Below are 20,887 nucleotides of genomic sequence, written 5' to 3' on the forward strand. Positions count from 1 at the left end.
ACAGTCATACATGAATTTCGGTATATAAAAATGTTAAATAAATAAATGTCCATACCATAAGACACAGGACAGTCTTCTGAAAGGGGACTGCTGAAATTGATACTATCAAAACGTTTGGATCCTTTTCATGGCTGAAAATTAATTAGAAGTTGGAGGTATTTCCTGTTTTACTGACTAGAAGGACAGAACCATTCCCTCTTAAGTGGTCTTTGGACAAATTTTGCTATGGCTTATGCATACAGTGTAAGATCTTTGCAAGCATAATATTCTAGCTATTTTACAAAATTTGAAAGGAATGCTTAATAAATGGGTGACATTACCTTTATACTTAACAGGACAATGTGCGGTGGTAAAAATGGTTATTCTTCCCAAGATATTACACCGTATGCAAATGCTACCCATGTGGATAAAGAACACTGAGATAAGATGTTTTGTGTGAATGATTTCCATCTTTATCATAAGCCATTTACAGATAAATACAAATTTACCCAGGTAAACTGGCTATCTGAAATCTGTCCACCTTTTCTTCAGATAAAGGTAGGTGGGGATCAATAAATGGAAAGTAGTTGGGCTCAGAGGCAGGATTAGGCCAGAAGCAACACCTGTAATTTTGTATTTTCAAAACTATGCGTGTTTTCCAGAGAAAAGAGAGGCAATTCTCTGCGGTTACTATTTCCCGAGGCAATATATTGCTCGTTATTCAGGACAGCTTTTACTGTCTTCCTTCTCTCTACTCCATCATCTTGGGTAATTGAGCATATAAGGATCTGTTTAATTCACAAAAAAAACAAACCCTCCCAACCTGTGTCTAAGTAGAAAGCTTTGAAATAATGTAAATGCCTCTTAAGTCCCCGCAATCGTTTTGGATGTTAGCCTGCCACCCCCACAGTAAATGAAACTAAAGAAGATACCATACTGGGGAATTTTCAAAAGTCTGTGGGTAGGGAAAGAACAAATACCTTACAGCTGCTCAAGCTGTATGGCTGATAGCTGGGATAGATCCTTAACAGTGTGCACAGGAATAATTGGGCAGTTGGGTTTTTTCTGATGCCAACTACTATGTTAGTCTGTGCACATTCTGGTAAAAGCTTTTCCTCAGTCAACTGAATATTTAACATTTTCTTTTTGTCCCAGGTTTAAAGAACATATAATATTCTTGGTCAGCTATTTTTTTCCTGCACAAACCCTTTGGACTTACTTGCAATTTCAATAACAATATTATTTGCCCTGTGAAAGGCGACTCACCAAAGGGGCAGTTATCCAGCCAATTTCTTGACTAGTGGTTTGAGGCTCTGTATATTTCTTAGTTGGCTCCAGAGCCACGTGATGAATCACAGACAGAAAGTTGGCTGTGGGGAAAAAACATGATCAGAACCAGGAAGGTAAATAAGGGAGGGCCTCACCACGGAGTGATACATCCTCATCCTGAGTACTGTGTGTAGTTTTGGTTGCCGCATCTCAAACAAAAAAAAAATGCATTGGAAAAGGTACAGAGAAGGGTGACCAAAATAATAAAGGGTAAAGAGGTTAGATCTGCTCAGCTTGAAGAAAAGCCGGCTGAGGGGGGATATGATAGAGGTCTATAAAATCAAGAGTGGAATAGAACAGGTAAATGTAAATTGGTTATTTATCAGTTCAAAAAATACAAGGACCAGGAGACATGTATTGAAGTTAGTAGCACAGTCAAAACAAATCTGAGAAAATTCTTTTTCACTCAACATACAATTAAGCTCTGGAATTCATTGCTAGAGGATAGGTTAAGGCAGTTAGCACATCTGGGTTTAAAAAAGGTTTGGGCAAGTTCCTGGAGGAGAGATCCATAAACTGTCATTAACCAAGCACACTTAGGGAATAGCCATTACATTACATTTCTTTGATGTAAATTCTTCATCATAAACCATATTATTCTTAATGTTTTGTTACCGAATAATAATGGCACCATCTATGTAAATTATGATCTATATTTTCTTTGATATGTGCGCCCTATTGTAAACAGCTATGATGGTAAGAATAAATAAATATCACTGTGCAAGAGCAGCATGGGATTTACTTATTGTTTGGGATCTTGCAGATACTTTTAACCTGGATTGGCCAGTTGGAAAGAAGACACTGGGCTTGAGCCTCGATTTGACCCAGAATGGCAATTCTTATGCTCTTATGTAATATAAGAACTGCTATACTAAATGAGACCAAGGGTCCATCAAGCCCAGTATCCTGTTTCCAACGGTGGCTAATCCAGGTCACAAGTAGTCGATGTATTCCACGCTGCTTATGCCTAGGATAAGCGCTGGCTTTCCAAAGGTTTATGAACACGCTGCGATGCTAACTGCCTAATTTACTACATCATTTGGCAATGAATTCCTGAGCTTACTTGCATGTTCAGTGAGAACATATTTCCGCCAAGACAGATAAGTACAGATCTATCCAGCTAAAATGGCAGCAACTGAATATGCGGCGCGATTAGCAGTCACCACTTAGCTGGATAACTTGTGGGCGGATGGGGAAGGGAGCTACTTATCTGCTTAATTTAGACAGATAGGTGCCAATATTTGGACTTATCCAGTTAAGTTAGCCTCTAAATTTACCCGGATAAGACTTAACCAGGGATATTCAGCAGTTAATTTACTTAGCCAGCTATGTCTGAATTTTGACTCTTCTGTAATTTCCTGCCTGGACTACTATAATTGTCTGTGTCAGAGTCGGCTCGCGCATATGTACGCCAGATTTTATAACATGCGTGAGCTTCGGAGGGAACTTCCTTACCCCCCAGCCCACCTTCCCTTCCCCTCTACCTTAGGACGGAGGCCTCTGGCCTCGCCCGCTTTTTCAAGCCCCGGGGCTTTACGCGAGTCGCCAGGCCTTTTTAAAATAGGCCCGGCACGCGTAACCCTTTGAAAATCTGCCCCTTTCTTTTTTTTGTTTTAAAACTTACTTCAGCCCTAGGGCGCGCGATCCCCGGCCCAGCAGCTGTGAAGAGGCCTCTGGCCACGTCCCGCCCCTTTTGTAAAGCCCCAGGACTTCCACGTGTCCCGGGGCCTTTTGAAAATCCGGCCCATATCGTCCATTGTGCGCAAGTGAAAATTAAGAAAAAAGGGGTGGAGCGTTGGCATGAGGAGGGAGAGCAATAGATGTGCGCATATAAACTTTAGCACAGAGACATGCATCGAGGTCTTGTAACTTTACCACTGGTATGGATGCTGTGTAAACCCTCAAACTACTCCTGGGGGAATTCTGCAAACTTTATATTGGTCAAAATAACACAATTTACATGACAGTCTTTAAGGAATCACCAACCAAATTCCGAGGCGAGAGGAGACCAGATATACTCTAACACTCCATAAATCCTAATCTCATAATTTTTAAACCCACCAAATGACAATATCATAGATCTTCAAGCTCTTATTAAACCCTAATCTGCAGCCTCTCGCCACGCAACGGGCCGCAGGCTGTAATCAGCCTTCAGAGCATTTTAGTTGTAATCATCTATTGTCATTTGTCACTAATATCTAAACCCAAATGCTTTATTTTATTTTCTTAAAAGAATTATTTCCGTTATTCTATTATAATCACCGTTCTCACATACTACTGCAAGCCGCCCTTTCCAGCGTCCCCGGAACGGCTATGGTGCTGCCTCCCGCCATGCTCCTCTCAAGGGCCTACGAGGGTGTGCACGCGACTCTCATCTTTATTCCAACATTGGCGCGAACCTCGGGGGTGTCCCCCTCATGTGATGTCACGCCATCGGAGTATTTAGCCTGCCCTTACATGCTAGCTAATCGAGTTAGCAAGGACTGCATCTAGGACTGGATTCGGATTGGTCTCGGCCAGTCTAAGCTACTCTGCCACTTCCGTGCTGCCGCTGGAAGCTTTTTCTATGCCCTTCGGGGTATTGACTAACCTGGGTACCCGCTGCTTTATTTCAGGTGTTTTACAGGGATCAGGTACTCGGTCCTCGAGGCCCTGCTCTCCCTGACTCGGTGCCAGTACCATCTACTTCACCCTGGTGGAATCGCATACATACAGCTACCATCTAGTGAGTCATCTAACTCCACAGCATTGCCTTGCTGGAAAACCTACACCGGAACTCCCCTATACCAAAGGGTGAGAAGGGTGCCCTCTGCCGAGGGTCCCAAGACTGCTACATCCAGACTACCTCACTACTGCCACCTCTGGTGGTACCCACATCAAGCTGTACAATAAAAGAGCTAATTCTGTGTTTATGCGTCCTGAGTCTAGCCCAGTACTGTGGCTCCCCACTGGGCCCTTCCCCGAGGGTGTGGTCATCTGCTACAGTACTCAAGAATCCACCCAAACACCACTTAACCATAACAGTAAGATTTTGGAATTTTTTTCTTCTTTGGTTTGGATTTCCTAATGCTGAGCAAGTGTGTGTAGAGTCCCAAACTGCTAAGGAGACTGAGAAATACTGAAGAAAAGAGCCTCGTGCACGGGTATATGTAGTGCTGATGTCAGATTGAAATCTGACTCCGTCTCCAACTGCTATCAGGAGCCCACTATACCCATTGGTCCTGAGTCCATCTGCTATACGCTAGGACAGAGCTTTCCAAAGTGTGTGTCGCCTGAGGTGAGCCGGGGTGTTGCGCAAGCCCGGTGCACGTGACACACTGGCAAGTGGGAGCCAATGCGGCCGCCGGTGGACCTCATCCCACTGGCGGCTGAGCAGTGAAGTTTCGCTGGGCTGGGCTGTGCTGTGTGCCGGAGACACACAGCAGGAAGATCGGCAGGGCCGTGGTGGAGCTTCGTCACCACGGCCCGAAGAAAAAGGTCGCGTGTAAACGTGCAGGTGCTCCTCCTCCTTCCTGCCCATGCGGCCCCAGAAGAAAACGTTGTCGGAGCCGCACGGGCAGGAAGGAGGAGGAGCATCAGCCGCGTGCAGAAGAGGAGCAGCGGGCTGAGAAGAGGAGGCGGCCCGATAGTAGGGTCCCCACCGCGGATTGGCCCGCGAAGAACAGGGCCGTCGCTGCCACGGATCGGCCCACGAAGAACAAGGACGCCGCTGCTGCGGATCGGCCCACGAAGAACAAGGACGCCGCTGCTGCGGATCGGCCCACGAAGAACAAGGACGCCGCTGCTGCGGATCGGCCCGCGAAGATCAGGGCTGCTGCAGAGCCCATCCTGCAGCGACCCGTGAAGAGGAGCCCAGAGGTAAGAGAGAGGCTGAGGGCCCGTAGAGTGCGTGTATGAGATGAGTTGAGAGACTGTGTGCGTGTATGAGATGAGTTGAGAGATTGTGTGTGGGAGTGAGGACCTGAATGTTTGCAGAGACAGCATGTGAGAGCCTTTGTGTGTGAGAGAGACACAGCATGTGCCAGTGAGAGCCTGTGTGTATGAATGATTGTATGAGAGAGAGCATGGGACAGTGAGAGTCTGTATTTGAGCAAGACAGCATGTGGGAGTGAGAGAGAGCCTGGGTATGTGAGAGTCAGACAGCATGTGCAAGAGAGAGACTGTGTATGAATGATTGTATGAGAGAGAGCCTGTGAGAGTGAGAGAGATAGAAAGCATGTGAGAATGAGAACCTGACTATGTTTGAGGGAAGAAGATAGATGGAGAGAAAAGAAATAGAAAAGAAGACAATATGAAAGGAATTCGCAAAAAAATAAGAAAGGGGAGGTGGAACAAAAAAGCCTGTGACCAACCGATTAGAAAACTAAGATCAGACAGCAAAGGTAAAAAAAAATAAATTACTTTTTAGTGATTGGCACATGTAATCTTTAGTAATGTGCAAGACTAGCACTTTCTCTATGTGGATCTCACAATGCATGAGATCAGCATGGAGGACGTGGAAGCCCACGGGGCCTGCACAGAGGAGGCAGCAAAATGGGCTTCAGTGCCAGTAGCAGCAATCGGCACCTCCCCAACAGCCACGCGGCAGCAGTGACAGTGGCAACAGAGGAATGAGAGAGGCTCCGAGGTTGCTGGCAAAAGAAAGAGAGAGGGTCTGCCTTTAGTGTGCATGTGTATGAATGGGAGTCTGCATGGCGGTGTATGTGTGTGAATGCATGGGTGCCTGCCTGAGGGTCTGTGTGTGTGAGAGAATGAATGTGTGCATGCCTGGGGGATGGTGAGGGAGTGGTGTGAGAGTGACTGGGAGCCTGCCTGGGGGTCAGTATGTGTGTGTGTGAGAGAGAATGACTGGGAGCTTGCCTGGGTGTGTGTGTTTGTGTGTATGTGAGGGAGCCAGTGAGAGTGAGAGCATGAGTGTGTATGAGAAAATCCAGGGGAGTAAGAGTTTGTTTGTGTGTGTGTGTGGGGAGGGTCTGGAGGGGGAGAGTGTGTCAGTGTCTGTGAGAGCGAGAGGTTATGGTGGGTATAAGAGCATGAATGTGTATGTATGTGACAGTGTGTGTGAGAGAGAGAATGGACATGTGAGTCTGTGTGAGAGAGAGAGGATGACCTAATCCTGGACAATATCAGGGTGACTGGAAATCAAGAGCTCCCACGTATGGACAGCAGGGGCTTTTTAAAATCCTTATTAGTTTTAATTATTGGGTGTTATTTGATATATGTGCTGTTTTGAAATATTTTATTGGTGTTTGGGAAATTGTAAAAAATGTATATGATTTTAATTAATAGAAATTCTATTTATCAGTAGTTTTAAAATATTCTTTTATCAGTATGGTTTTACTATTATAACTGATGCTTTATGTTTGATTTTATTTGTTTTATGAGGAATGGTGGTTCTGTTTTTCCATTGTTAATACACAGAGTCTGGCTTCTTGGGGGTTTCCATTTCAGTTTTTGTCTAATTTGTGCTCCTTTATTTTGTATTTGGTGAGGGTCTGTCTCTGCTCTGTGTGTGTGACCATGATGAGAGATTCTGCTAGCATAGGGATCTATAGCAATCGGGTTTGTTTTGTTTCCTCAGTAGGTGGTGTATTGGTATTCTAGGACCCAGTATAATATTTACCCTTGCTTTTTCACAGGTAGGGTATTGTTGTTTGAGTCCTTGGTGTTATTACTGTTACGTTACGATGGGATTGCAGTATAGATTTTGAGTGTCTTTTTTGCGGGGTTTTGTGTTAGTTCACAATGTGCCTGGCAGTGGAAGGTGTTTGTGCTGCTGTTACTGTGAGGTGACACCAGAATTTGAAAATATCTTTTAGTATGATGAACTGTAAGGGAAACATCCAAGCTCCATTGTTTGGGGTGAATTTCCATGGATGCACAGAGTTACAGAACTGGAGGTGCAGGATTTATATTGACATTCTGTCCCTTCCTATATATTCCAGACTTCACTCTCATAGCCATATAGAATTAGTTGAATGAGGCTATCAAATAATTTTATAGTGTGAAACTGGCCAGCTTTTTAAAATTACGCAGAAGACCCTTTGGACTTTCTTATTAACACCAAATATTCAAAAGCTGTGTTCATCCCATCAAGCTCATATATCTCATTAAAGAGGTAAATTGAATAACACAATAACTTTGTTTTATTATTCTTATTCATAAATTATAACAATAACATTAATCTTGGAATATTATATATTTTTAATATAAATGAAAGGTTTTCACAAGATAGGTTGTGTCGTGAAACATTTTATTATGTATATATTTAAGGAAACATACATAAATTGTCAAAATACATTTCGTTCGTTTAACCTTTAACCTCTGGTTTGCTAGTAGACTGAATTACTGTGTCACGAAATTATGTTTGTCTAAAGTGTCACCAGCATGAAAAGTTTGGAAAGCTGTGTGCTAGGAAATAGTACTATGTGGCAGCTCAGCTCAGTGCTATGTTACAGTGCGAATCAAGGACTGGGTACGTATAGCGGGGGACCCTCCGCTGGACGTCCGTGTGGGACGGAGGTTTCTCTCCACATTCTCATCTAATTCTGGAGCCATGGAGGTTACGTAGGAGGCGGTTGGTGGGACATAGGTGATTCTACCATCACACCTCGTTTTTGTTTACTAAACAATTTAGTCCAGGTCTAGAGGCTGGGGTGATAGCGTGCTGGACCATGCTGGACCAAGCTGGGGATGACCGGATTAGGACAACTTTGGGATGGTAATGATTTTATTCCTTTCGTAAACTCGCAACATATCAGCTGTCTCAGAGCGCTAAATTCTCCTATAATCAATTGGTTCACTATTTTTGGGCTGAGAAAATTGGGGTGGATCTGAAAAAAGGGAAAACCCTCTTAGCAGGCTTTTGTGATCAAGCGGTTTATATCTAAGATTTATGAGCTATTAAAGGGTGGTGACCATAAAGCATAAATTTCAATGGGCATGGGAGAAGGATTTGGGAGAATCTTTGGAAGACAGTGTTTGGGATCCGTATTTCTTAGCCACCAGTAAGCGGTCAGTTTCAGCCTTGATGAAAGAGAATGGGTACAAGCTCTTATACAGGTGGTATCTGACCCCATGTTTCCTCATTTAAGCAATCAGTGTTGGAGGGGGATGTGGCTCCAGGGGCTCCTTTTACCATAGGTTGTGGGATGAAATCCTGGATTTGGTGCACATTTCTGTCTGTTGAGTATATTGGCTGAGGTGGGGCATGAGTTCCAGCAGCGCTTGGTGTTGCACATCCTTATTGCCACGGTGTGGCAGCTGTATTTTCTCGGCTTGGGAAGGTATACTATTTGGAAAACTTACGGCCCTTCGCCATGACATGCTACACTGTTTTGAGAAGGGGGGGGAGGTGGCAGTGAGGATCGAGATTGTCGTTTTCTTTGGGTTTCCAGTGTAGTATAGGGAGGCGGGATATAAGGTTGAATAATGCAGTCTATTTGAAGTACTTGGTATGCTGTTATTTATTGTTTAATTACTGTAATGCACTTTTTCTAGGACTCCCAAATACAATAAGACCACTTCAAATTCTACAAAAACACAGCAGCGAGAATACTAACTGGAAAAAGAAGAAGAGACCATATAACAAACTCTGGCTGAACTTCACTGGCTACCCATAGAACAAAGAATAAAATACAAAGCCCTATGTACCATACATAAACTAATACATGATGAAAAAAGCAGACTGGCTAAACACTGCACTACGGGTACACGTCCCACACAGGAACCTTCGTTCAGCAAACTAAGCTTTCTTAACCATTCCCTCAGTCAAGACAGCGAGACTAACCCAGGTAAGAGAGGGCATTGTCTTTAGCAGGACCCACACTCTGGAACACAATGCCTTTGGAGATCAGATTACAGAGAGACCCCAAAACATTCAAGAGAGGTCTAAAGACATGGCTTCTTAAACAAGCCTTTTATAAAGAGACCGGAGAACAGAAAATACACTGGAATAAACAGAAGAGCACCAGCACTATTCTCATAAATGTGCATTATAATATTTTAACAAATTGAGTACACAATGAATGTAATAATATAACAGTAAATGTGATTTTTTTTTTTACCTGTAAAAGTACCTTCTAGGTACACCTGGCCAGAACCTACATCACTAAACATTTGTACGTATTTTTATGATTTAATGTAAGCGAAACTTAATGGCACCTGTTAGAACGTACTATAGTACGCTTACTCCAAACTTACTTATGTGCCTACATGTAAACCGTTGCGATGGTATATAACTTAGCGACGGTATAGAAAAGACTTGAAATAAATAAATAAAGATTTTCAATTTTGTTTTGTGCTTCTAACATAGGGCATGACTTCTTTCAATTGTATTGTTTGTCTTTTATTCCATGTTGTGGAATGTATGTTTTACACAATTGATGTTGTGATAAGTCTGCTAATAAAGAATTAATTATAAAAAAAGAAAGGCCCTCAAGACATCTTTCTCAAAGCTTTTCCACCCAGTTAATTTATCTAATTTTAGCAATTCTAGCAAAACTGTCTGAGGATTTCAGTGTCTTGTCCACAAGAGCTCCAGGATCCTTTTCCTGGGTGGCGACTCCCAATACAGAACTCAGCATCTTGTAACAATCTCCCTCACTATGGACTACTCTAGTAGAATTTGCTTTCTGCTCCTCAGAGTTTGTATGCAGTCTCTTTCAAAATCCATGCTCTGGAGAATCCCCGTTTATCAAGTTGGGATCTCAAATAACTATGTATTGTAACATTTTTATGGAGCAATCAGACATGGCAAATACCTGTAAATTCACAGGAGAAGTTTCTCTAGCTTTGTAAGGGATTTTTTTTTGTTTTTTGTTATTCATTTCATTGGCCTCAGGAAGCAAGATTTGTTTTGTTTTTTTAATTTTGTTTTTCCATTTTAGTTAATGTTAAATGGCTTTTCGTTCACTAAAAGGAAAGGAAAACAAACAATGTTGTAATAGCATGCTTTTGGGCTGAAATGTATGTGTACAAAGTACACACAGACTTCAGGTTGAATTTTCACAGTGAACTTGCGCACATACACCCACTTTGAAAATGAAGAGGACTGCGTGTGCAGGGAAGTATAAATGGGAATATTTACGTGCATACTTTCAAAGATCAAACATATATGCATAAATGAATTCCCCGCAGGATAGCCTCTTTGCAGTATACACAAAAGCAAGCACAACATTTCTTCCACAAACAACTCCCAGGGTCATTTTCAAAAAGCCAATTCATGCACGTAAAACAACATTGTATGCACATAAATGCTTTTGAAAATTGCCCCCAATAAAAGCAGGAATCAGAGAGGGTTAAATAGTTACAGGGAGAGAGAGAAAAGGGTAGTAGAAGGAAGATTTGAGTCCAATTGTAGCAGAATGGATACAACAGGTTTAAATGCAGAGAGCAATAAAACGAGCCAATCACTACTGCTTACCATCTGCAGTTTCTTCTAGATTATCATGCCAAGACATGGGCTTCCCAGTGACAGCATGAACTAGAAGAATATAAGAGAATACAGGTAATTCACAGAATTGACAAAAGTCAGTCCATATACTCTGTAATAGAGGAACTTGACAATTCATTGCAGTCAGTGCTTATATTCAGAGCACACATTATTAACAAACTCACCATGGCTCAGATGTATGAAAGGTTTGGCCCATTTTGTGTCCCTGGGAAAAATGCTTCATACATTTGGCTCTGTAAGGTCTAGTGTTACCGACTGCACACTTCAAAAACTTCCCCAGCAGCGTGAGCTTGTTTACTTTCAGGGACGCGGCCATTTTATAACATACGCACATATATGCCTGAACGTGCACACGTGCATGCAATTTTAAGTGGACGCACGCCTATGTGCTCAAATGCCACTTCATCATGTAAATGGGACGATTGCAGACGCCATTACCAGTTCACCCGGGTAAGGAATAGGACTTCCAAACCCCCCTAGTTTAATAGCCTCCCTTCTCCCGTCAGCCCCGACCCTGGCGCACGCGTAAGTATTTATAATCCAGGAATGTCCAGGCCCCGCCCACACCCCTTCTCCCGTCAGCCCCGACCCTGGCGCACGCGTAAGTATTTATAATCCAGGAGTGTCCAGGCCCCGCCCACACCCCTTCTCCCGTCAGCCCCGACCCTGGCGCACGCGTAAGTATTTATAATCCAGGAGTGTCCAGGCCCCGCCCACACCCCTTCTCCCGTCAGCGCCGACCCTGGCGCACGCGTAAGTATTTATAATCCAGGAGTGTCCAGGCCCCGCCCACACCCCTTCTCCCGTCAGCGCCGACCCTGGCGCACGCGTAAGTATTTATAATCCAGGAGTGTCCAGGCCCCGCCCACACCCCTTCTCCCGTCAGCCCCGACCCTGGCGCACGCGTAAGTATTTATAATCCAGGAGTGTCCAGGCCCTGCCCACACCCCGCTTCTTTTTTGAACTTTTCATTTGTGCGTGCAGGAGATACGTGTGTACTCGGGTGGCTTCTAAAATCCGCTCAGCGCGTGCCAGCCCAGCATATTTCCTTCTTAATACTTACATTGTGCCAAAGTTTACTTCCTTTTGGAGTTCATAGGCATGCGCGATGTCCAGAGAGGCAGTCCATACGTTCCATTTGTAGCTCCAAGGACATCCGATAGTACCAAGCTGCGAGAAGGGGAGCTGTTGTCGGTTCTACCCAAATCGACAAAATGGTCCGACAGGCCAATAGCATCACCATAGGCCAAACTTTGCCTTGGAAAGGGGAAAAGGCAGAGACCCACCGAGAGGGTGTGTCAGCACCATAGGACCTGTATGCAGAGTAGGGATACCGGTACACTGAGAAATAAAACTTGCAGTACTTGGGTCCAGAAAGGGTGAACGGTTGTACATTGAAGACGACGATGCAGCAACGTACATTCCTCCTTGCCGCATTTGATGCAGAGCGGAGAGTCTGTGAGCCCCATTCGGAATCGACGAACATCATCATAATACACAAGATGGATAAGTCGGAATTATAACTCCCGGAGCCCCAAATCCGGGTTCTGTGCGTGTAGAGACTTAAACCAGCGCCTCAGGTGGTCAGGAGTCACGTCAATGTCTAGAATAGCCGAACACCGAGACGCCAAATGAGTCAGATGGTCCCGACCCTTGTAGCCCACTCCAAGTCGCTTCCAAACAGTGATAGTATTAGCGCGACAAGCCGTCTCAAACACTTTTGTGGCAAATAGAGTTACCGCCGCCAGTTCCTCTGGAGTCCAATGGAACACTTGTATGTAGTGTCGAACTTGCAGGTATCCAAAGAAATGTTTGGGAGAAAGTGTAAAAGTTCTGGCTACAGTTTGGAAATCTAACAGTTCGTGAGTTTCAGGGTCAAACATATGGAAAAGATATACTACCCCATTAGCCGCCCAGTGTTGAAAAAGACCCCTGCAGTCCTGACCTGGCCGAAAGTCCAGATTCCCTAACAGTGGCATTAACCCCTGTTAATGCCACTGTTAGGGAATCTGGACTTTCGGCCAGAGAGACCACGTAAGCCGCTCTGCCACCGCAACCACCGCCAGGCTTTTATACAAGGATGCATCAAACATCTGGGAAAAGTCAACGCCCGTAGGCCTGCCTGTTGCAGCTGGAGAAGAGAGAGAGGGGATCAGGAAGCAGCCATGCTATTCAACAGACCCGCAAAACAGTAGCGATATTGGTCAACAAGCCATCCCCCCACAAACCTCATTTGACAGGCCACATTGTAGACCCTAAAATCGGGCAGCCCATAACCTCCCTCCTCCTTAGAGTGCTCCAGAACAGCGTACTTTATACGTGCCCTCTTACCCTTCCAGATAAACCTAGATAGGCCCCCACGCAGGCACTGTATATCCCGAACCATGAGCCAACAAGGTAACATGTGCAAGAGGTATAGGAGTCTGGGTACAATGATCATCTTTAACAGCGCACATCTACCAAAAATACTCAGTGGGAGGGGGCGCCAAGCTGTCAGCTGCGTAAGAATTTTGGTAATCATATCTGCAATGTTAAGGTCATATAAACAGTATAGATCCCTGGATATCCAAACCCCCAAATATCAGAGCCTCCCGGGTGCCCACACAAATGGAAAGGGGTCTTGCCAGGTGACCGGCAGTCGCGAGTCCAAGGCTAACGCTTCGGACTTGGAGTAATTGATTCTCAGACCCGCAATCTCCTTAAATTGATCAAAAATATTGATAATAACAGGCACACTCCTGCGGGGCCGCCCAACAAATAATAGTATGTCATCCGCAAATAGTGCTATCTTTAGAGGATGACCACTAAGGCTAAGCCCCGAGAAACCTTTTTGGCCCGTAATCGTGTGGCCAAAGGTTCAATGGCCAGCACAAATAAAGGGGGAGACAAAGGGCATCCTTGTCACACTCCGCACTGGAGCGCAAAGGAGTCTGTAAGAGCTCCATTGATCAAGATTCTAGCACTGGGGTTTTTGTACAGGGTCACAAGCCAAGTTACAAATGTTCCGATAAAGCCATATTGACTCAATGCCCAAAACAAATAATCCCAGGACACAGAGTCAAATGCCTTCTCCGCATCTAAACTCAAGATCATGGCCTCTTCACAGGAGTGTTCCCTTGAAGGGCATCCTTGTGAGTCTCATTTTGGAGGATGTGTCGGTCGACCAGTTACGGAGCCAGATTTGTCTTCTGGCTGCCACGGCGGATGACACTCCTCTAGCTGCTGTGCGTACCAGATCAGAAGCAGCGTCCGCGAGGAATGACACAGCTGGTTCCAGGGCCTCCCCAGGAGTGTTGTTCCTGGTCTGTGCTAAGCAGTCGCGTGTCACCAAGGCACAGCAGGCCGCAATCTGTAAAGACATAGCGGAGACGTCAAAGGACTGTTTGAGGATAGATTCCAGACGTCTGTCTTGAGCATCCTTGAGTGCTGCTCCTCCCTCAACTGGGATAGTAGTGCGCTTCAAGACCACGCAGACCATGGCATCCACTTTCGGACATGCCAGGAGATCTTTGGCGGCTGGGTCCAAAGGAGAGGGTACGTGGCTGCCAGAGCCTGGCCCCCTTTGAATGTGGTTTCTGGGGCATCCCATTCCAGGTCAATTAGTTGCTGGACGGCTTTAATAGTGGGAAATGGCGGGAGGTCTGACGGAGTCCCACTAATAGTGGGTTCGTCTTAGGTTCCCCCGAGGCACTTGTGCCCGGGATAGCAAGCTCTTTTAAGCTTTGTGTGACCAGGTTTGGAAGCTTGTCCTTGGTGAAGCAGCGTCTCATGGTTCGGTGGGGCTCTGTCCCCGGAGGGAGTTCCCCTTCCTCCAGGGGTACTGAATACTCATCTGAGTAGTCCGTGTCCCCGAGGGTGGGGCTTCTGGGCGGTGAGATCACTTCCCTGGGCATAGAGGGTCCCGGCATGTTGAGGTCCTCTGGTGGAGCCTGTGGCCGTATTATAGGAGGTCCCAACTGCATGTGGACGAAGGTATGCAGACCTTTGAAGAATTCCACCCAGGAGATAGATGCTGGGTCTAGACTAGGGGGTGCTGTGTCCCTGGGGAGCCCCGTTTGAGGGGGGGTCCCGCTGTGTAATGCTGGATCCGGCGTACTGCTCGAGAAGCTGGAGCCCGGTAACGGCTGGGGAGGGCCATGAGTTGGATCCCCTAGGGCCTCTTCGCACTGTATACACAGGGCCGTGGCCTCCTCATGCTGTGCAGCTCTATTGAGGCATGCTGAGCAAAGGCCTGAGCTTTGAGTTTATTTTCCGGTAGTACCATGGCTTGTGCACGTAAAATACAGATATGCGCTCCGTTGTGCGTCGAAGTTGTGCGTGTAGAGTTGGTGCGCGCTCAGGATCGAAGTTATGCGCCCGGCCCAGTAAGCGCGTGGCTATGCGCGTCGCTTGTGCGCACGATATTTGGGAGTGCGATGCTGTGCGCACCAGATGTCGGGGGTTAGTTCCCCGCCGAGGGTCGGCCACCAGACTGAGGCTTACCTCCGAGGGATCACGGAAATCACCTTGGGAATCTCAACTGGGGGAGGGACCCAATGGGTGTCACCGCAGGAGAGTGGGGCTCGTCTGTAGAGGTAAGATTTCTTATTTTGGTTTTCTTTGTTAAAATTACTCTAACGCTGTACGAACGTACATAGAGTCCCTAACTGCTATGGAGACGGAAAATACTGATGAGCTGCACTTCCTGCAGGGGTATATGTACTAGGGCTGATGTCAGATTGAAATCTGATCCGTCGCCAACTGCTATCAGGAGTACACTATACCCATTGGTCCTGAGTCCATCTGCTACACGCTAGGAAATGTCATAATGCCTATGTATCGCTCCATGGTGAGACCACACCTTGAATACTGTGTACAATTCTGGTCGCCACATCTAAAAAAAGATATAGTTGCAATGGAGAACATACAGAGAAGGGCGACCAAAATGTTAAAGGGGATGGAAAGGCTCCCCTATGAGGAAAGGCTGAAGAGGTAGCATGGGATCTTCTTAGTGTTGGAAACAGGATGCTGGGCTTGATGGACCCTTGGTCTGACCCAGTATGGCAATTTCTTATGTTTTATGTTCAATTTAGGCCCCTGTTTTTGGCTGAGAGGAGGCACCTAACTTTAGGGATCTAAAACTGAGGATCCTAAATTTAGGACTGTTATTGCTTCCCTAAGTTAAGTAACCTAAATGCACTTAATTAAATAATATATGGTTTTTGCTTTTTCATGCTTAGTTAGTACATCTGTATATCAATGGGATAAGCTGTGCAAGTGACTGGATCGCCTGGCTGGCCTCGGGCGGCTCTCTTACCTTTGCGGAAGGGATTGATCTTGTATTCTGTTAAGAGTTTCTGGCACTGCAGCTCTTTGCGGATTGTCTCGCGGTGGATTGCCAGCTGATGAACTTCATCTTTTTCTGCTTTCTCACGTGCGCCAGCTGCGGGCCGGGCCGTCATCCTCAATGCAGTTGCTCTCCTTTATTACCTAATTTGCTCTTGCAACCCTTCCAGGGACTTGCCCCCCGGCCGCTTCCCCAACACCTCCGAAGCCTGCTCTCCTCGCTGCCAGCCACTTCCTGAACCCCTCCGGGAAGCCGCGCTCCTCACTCCCAGCCCGCAGCCACGCTGGATTCACTCCTCGCCAACTTCCTGCAGCACCGGAGAACTTTGTTTTAAGTTTTCAGTATCCGAGAAACAGCAGAGCCTAACACAGAGACTTCTGATTGGCGTAAACAAATACACGCGCCACGTGACCTGCCAGTAACTGAGCTTCTGATTGGGCCGAAGGGATGGCTTGTTGTCCCGTAGCGCGCGCGCGTGCTGGGATTGGCTCCTCTTCACTTCCGCTTGGCTACGCGCTTCTTATCCGTAAAGCTTCCGGTGCTGGCGCTCAGGGTAAGCTCCTGCCGCTTCTTACCGCAGTACAGCGCAAGTTCACTCTGGGGAGCCCCGCGCCTGCCAGGGACCAACCCCCCAAAAAAGAAGCTGTAAAGGGCTCTGCCTCCCGAGGATGCGACATCACAGGGTGATTGGGTGGAGTCTGGGTAGCGGGTGGCTGAAGGGAGATGAATAGGCAGAGGTTTGAGAAACATCTTACTCTGAGCAGAAACTGTCATGGAAAAAGAAATGTGTCCGACAGTGGCCACTTGGCGTCACAAACACCCAGCAGATGCCATAACGTATATCTAATCCTTGTTACTCCCAGGGAGAGCAACAGCTTTTTTTAGTCTACCTGGCTAACAGTCTGATCGATGCAATATTTGTGTAGAAAACACGCGTCCAGCCACTGCTCCTGGGCCTGACATGCAATTTTTAAATGAGGGGTGGTGCTGAAAAAGGACTGGGTAAATGTATCATCGGGTCAGAGAGATAACGTTCCTGGATGGAATAAACGATAGCTTTATGGAGCAATTGGTTCAGGAACCGACGAGAGAGGGAGCAATTTTAGATCTAATTCTCAGTGGAGGACAGGACTTGGTGAGAGAGGTAACGGTGGTGGGGCCGCTTGGCAATAGTGATCATAATATGATCAAATTTGATTTAATGACTGGAAGAGGAACAGTGTGCAAATCCAAGGCTCTCGTGCTAAATTTTCAAAAGGGAAACTTTGATAAAATGAGAAAAATTGTTAGAAAAAAACGGAAAGGAGCAGCTACAAAAGTAAAAAATGTCCAAGAGGCGTGGTCATTGTTAAAAAATACCATTCTAGAAGCACAGTCCAGATGTATTCCACACATTAAGAAAGGTGGAAAGAAGGCAAAACAATTACCGGCATAGTTAAAAGGGGAGGTGAAAGAAGCTATTTTAGCCAAAAGATCTTCATTCAAAAATTGGAAGAAGGATCCAACAGAAGAAAATAGGATAAAGCATAAACATTGGCAAGTTAAATGTAAGACATTGATAAGACTGGCTAAGAGAGAATTTGAAAAGAAGTTGGCTGTAGAGGCAAAAACTCACAGTAAAAACTTTTTTAAATATATCCAAAGCAGAGGCTCATATGAGGATAGCACAGATTTGAAGCGTTCGAATTCTCAGCTCTGGTTAAGTTTAACTTTGTATTGATGCCTGCGAAAAGGGAAGGTAAGGGTCTTTCCTTCAGAGCCCCTGCCTCCCCTATTACAGCTTGAAATAGACCACTTCATGACACAGCTGGCAAATGAAGGAGCCAGTGAATCCGCTAAGAGCCCCCCGGGGGGAGAACGGGCGGTTCTTTTGGACGAGGCTTCCTTAAGTCCAGACCAACGTTTGCCTCCAGTCCAGCGAGGAGTAGACTGAAACGCAGCTGAGTCACCCACCAGAGAAGTGGTTTGTTCTGCAGCGAATGAAGGAGCAGTTTCCGTATCCAAATTGGAGGGGAGAGGCCCAGAGGAGGTGGCCTCGGATGAGGCCCTCCCTTTGGAAGAGTCAGCTGCAGATTCTGCAAGTATACAACGAGTACCCCCCCCATTCGGGACAATTTGGGGAATTTCAACCCTCTCTATCCAGGCCTGAGACGGTAACTTTGCGAGCTTTATGGGATTTGGTGAGTGGCTTAAATGCAACTGTGAACAGACTTGAAGGTAACATTGATGCCGTATCTATAAATTTTCAACAGCAGTTTCACGGAGTGCAACAACAGGTGAATGACGTGACTAATAGGGTCCAGAAAGTTGAGGAAAATGTTAAAATTATACAATCCCTAAATGCAGTTGTAATAAAAGATCAGTCAATGAACTCAAGAAGATTGGAAATGTTAGAAAATAATGCTAGACATCTGAATGTTAGAATTCTTAATTTTCCAAAAATTGCTGGAGAATTACCCTATGTTACTGTAAAGAAATTTCTAGTAGAGGCACTTGGATTTTCTGAAAATAATTTGTTGTCTATTAATTCTTGTTTCTTTGTAAGAAAAAGAGCCTCTCAAGTTGCGGTTTCAATCCCAGCTAATCTTACTAGTTTCCTAGAAAATTCCACTCTAGAGGTTATGGAGAGAGATACCTTAATAGTATCTTTTATAACAACTAAATAAATAAATAACTACAGATATTAGTAAGTTAATGAAAAATTATTTTCAGAGATATCCAATATCCTATTTTGGACAAAACGTTAAGATTTTTCCAGATCTTGCACCTATCACTCGTATTAAAAGACGAGAGTTTCTTGCAATGAAGCAGAGGGTTATTTCTATGGGATTTTCTTTTCTTCTTAAATATCCCTGTCAATGCATTTTGAAGAGAGAGAATGAGTTATTTAGTTTTACCCAAATAGATCAATTGCGTCAATTCACAGAGGCACGAGAGCCAACAACCTCTTCCCCAGTATCGCAAAGTTAATAAGACATGAAATATAATCAGCTGTGGGTATGTGCTTATTACCTATATATGTAAAAGATTTTCCAATTTAATCCCCATATAGGTTTGAGTCTCAGTTATGTCTTATTGTTCTATTGGTTAGTTGCTTTATTTACAAACTGATATAAAGATATTTCAGCTATATTTACGTTAATTAGTAATATGTTTTTTGGTTTTTCTTTTTCTTAAGTAAAAGAAGCTGAAATTTAATGTTACAGTTTCAATGTAAGTAATTGATTTGATGTAATTGCTGATTTGTAAATTTGAAAATCAATAAATAAAGAATTAAAAAAAAAATATTTCCGAAGCAGAAATGGTCTGTGAGGGAGTCAGTTGGACCATTAGATGGAGGAGTTAAAGGGGCAATTAGAGAAGATAAGGCCATCACGAAAAGATTAAATGATTTTTTACCTTCGGTGTTTACTGAAGAGGATGTTGGGGAGGTACCCGTAATGGAGAAGGTTTTCATGGGTAATGATTCAGATGGACTGAATCAAATCACGGTGAACCTAGAAGATGTGGTAGGCCTGATTGACAAACTGAAGAGTAGTAAATCACCTGGACCGGATGGTATACACCCCAGAGTTCTGAAGGAACTAAAAATGAAATTTCAGACCTGTTAGTAAAAATTTATAACTTATCATTAAAATCATCCATTGTACCTGAAGACTGGAGGATAGCAAATGTAACCCCAATATTTAAAAAGGGCTCCAGGGGCGATCCGGGAAACTACAGACCAGTTAGCCTGACTTCAGTGCCAGGAAAAATAGTGGAAAGTGTTCTAAACATCAAAATCACAGAACATAGAGAAAGACATGGTTTAATGGAACAAAGTCAGCATGGCTTTACCCAGGGCAAGTCTTGCCTCACAAATCTGCTTCACTTTTTTAAAGGAGTTAATAAACATGTGGATAAAGGTGAACCGGTAGATATAGTATACTTGTATTTTCAGAAGGCGTTTGACAAAGTTCCTCATGAGAGGCTTCTAGGAAAAGTAAAAAGTCATGGGATAGGTGGCGATGTCCTTTCGTGGATTGCAAACTGGCTAAAAGACAGGAAACAGAGAAGGATTAAATGGACAATTTTCTCAGTGGAAGGGAGGAGTGGACAGTGGAGTGCCTCAGGGATCTGTATTGGGACCCTTACTTTTCAATATATTTATAAATGATCTGGAAAGAAATACGACGAGTGAGATAATCAAATTTGCAGATGAGACAAAATTGTTCAGAATAGTTAAATCACAAGCAGATTGTGATAAATTGCAGGAAGACCTTGTGAGACTGGAAAATTGGGCATCCAAATGGCAGATGAAATTTAATGTGGATAAGTGCAAGGTGATGCATATAGGGAAAAATAACCCATGCTATAATTACACAATGTTGGGTTCCATATTAGGTGCTACAACCCAAGAAAGAGATCTAGGTGTCATAGTGGATAACACATTGAAATCGTCGGTGCAGTGTGCTGCGGCAGTCAAAAAAGCAAACAGAATGTTGGGAATTATTAGAAAGGGAATGGTGAATAAAACGGAAAAATGTCATAATGCCTCTGTATCGCTCCATGGTGAGACCGCACCTTGAATACTGTGTACAATTCTGGTCGCCGCATCTCAAAAAAGATATAATTGCGATGGAGAAGGTACAGAAAAGGGCTACCAAAATGATAAGGGGAATGGAAAAACTCCCCTATGAGGAAAGACTAAAGAGGTTAGGACTTTTCAGCTTGGAGAAGAGACGACTGAGGGGGGATATGATAGAGGTGTTTAAAATCATGAGAGGTCTAGAACGGGTAGATGTGAATTGGTTATTTAC

The 20,887-nt window shown here is 44.7% G+C and overlaps 2 protein-coding genes across 4 annotated transcripts in view; one reads left to right on the forward strand and one right to left on the reverse strand.

The window, feature by feature from the left end:
• FAM183A (family with sequence similarity 183 member A) overlaps positions 1 to 16,441 on the reverse strand; it is a 47,157-nt gene extending 30,716 nt beyond the window's left edge. For both annotated transcript variants that reach the window (XM_029618159.1, XM_029618158.1), the window contains exons 1-3: positions 16,059 to 16,441; positions 10,733 to 10,792; positions 1,246 to 1,349 (exon numbers count right to left, since the gene is read on the reverse strand). In XM_029618159.1, coding sequence (XP_029474019.1) covers positions 1,246 to 1,349; positions 10,733 to 10,792; positions 16,059 to 16,203 — 309 coding nt within the window. In that variant the 5' untranslated portion in view covers positions 16,204 to 16,441. The remainder of the gene's footprint in view (positions 1 to 1,245; positions 1,350 to 10,732; positions 10,793 to 16,058) is intronic.
• Positions 16,442 to 16,576: 135 nt separating this feature from the next.
• LOC115100021 (protein MTO1 homolog, mitochondrial-like) overlaps positions 16,577 to 20,887 on the forward strand; it is an 86,380-nt gene continuing 82,069 nt past the window's right edge. Inside the window, exon 1 of one of the 2 annotated variants that reach the window (XM_029618154.1) lies at positions 16,577 to 16,771. In XM_029618154.1, coding sequence (XP_029474014.1) covers positions 16,757 to 16,771 — 15 coding nt within the window. In that variant the 5' untranslated portion in view covers positions 16,577 to 16,756. The remainder of the gene's footprint in view (positions 16,772 to 20,887) is intronic. The other variant, XM_029618155.1, reaches the window with a different exon arrangement.

This window comes from Rhinatrema bivittatum, chromosome 10 (genome assembly GCF_901001135.1).
Source record: "Rhinatrema bivittatum chromosome 10, aRhiBiv1.1, whole genome shotgun sequence".
In the NCBI taxonomy this organism is placed as follows: domain Eukaryota; kingdom Metazoa; phylum Chordata; class Amphibia; order Gymnophiona; family Rhinatrematidae; genus Rhinatrema; species Rhinatrema bivittatum.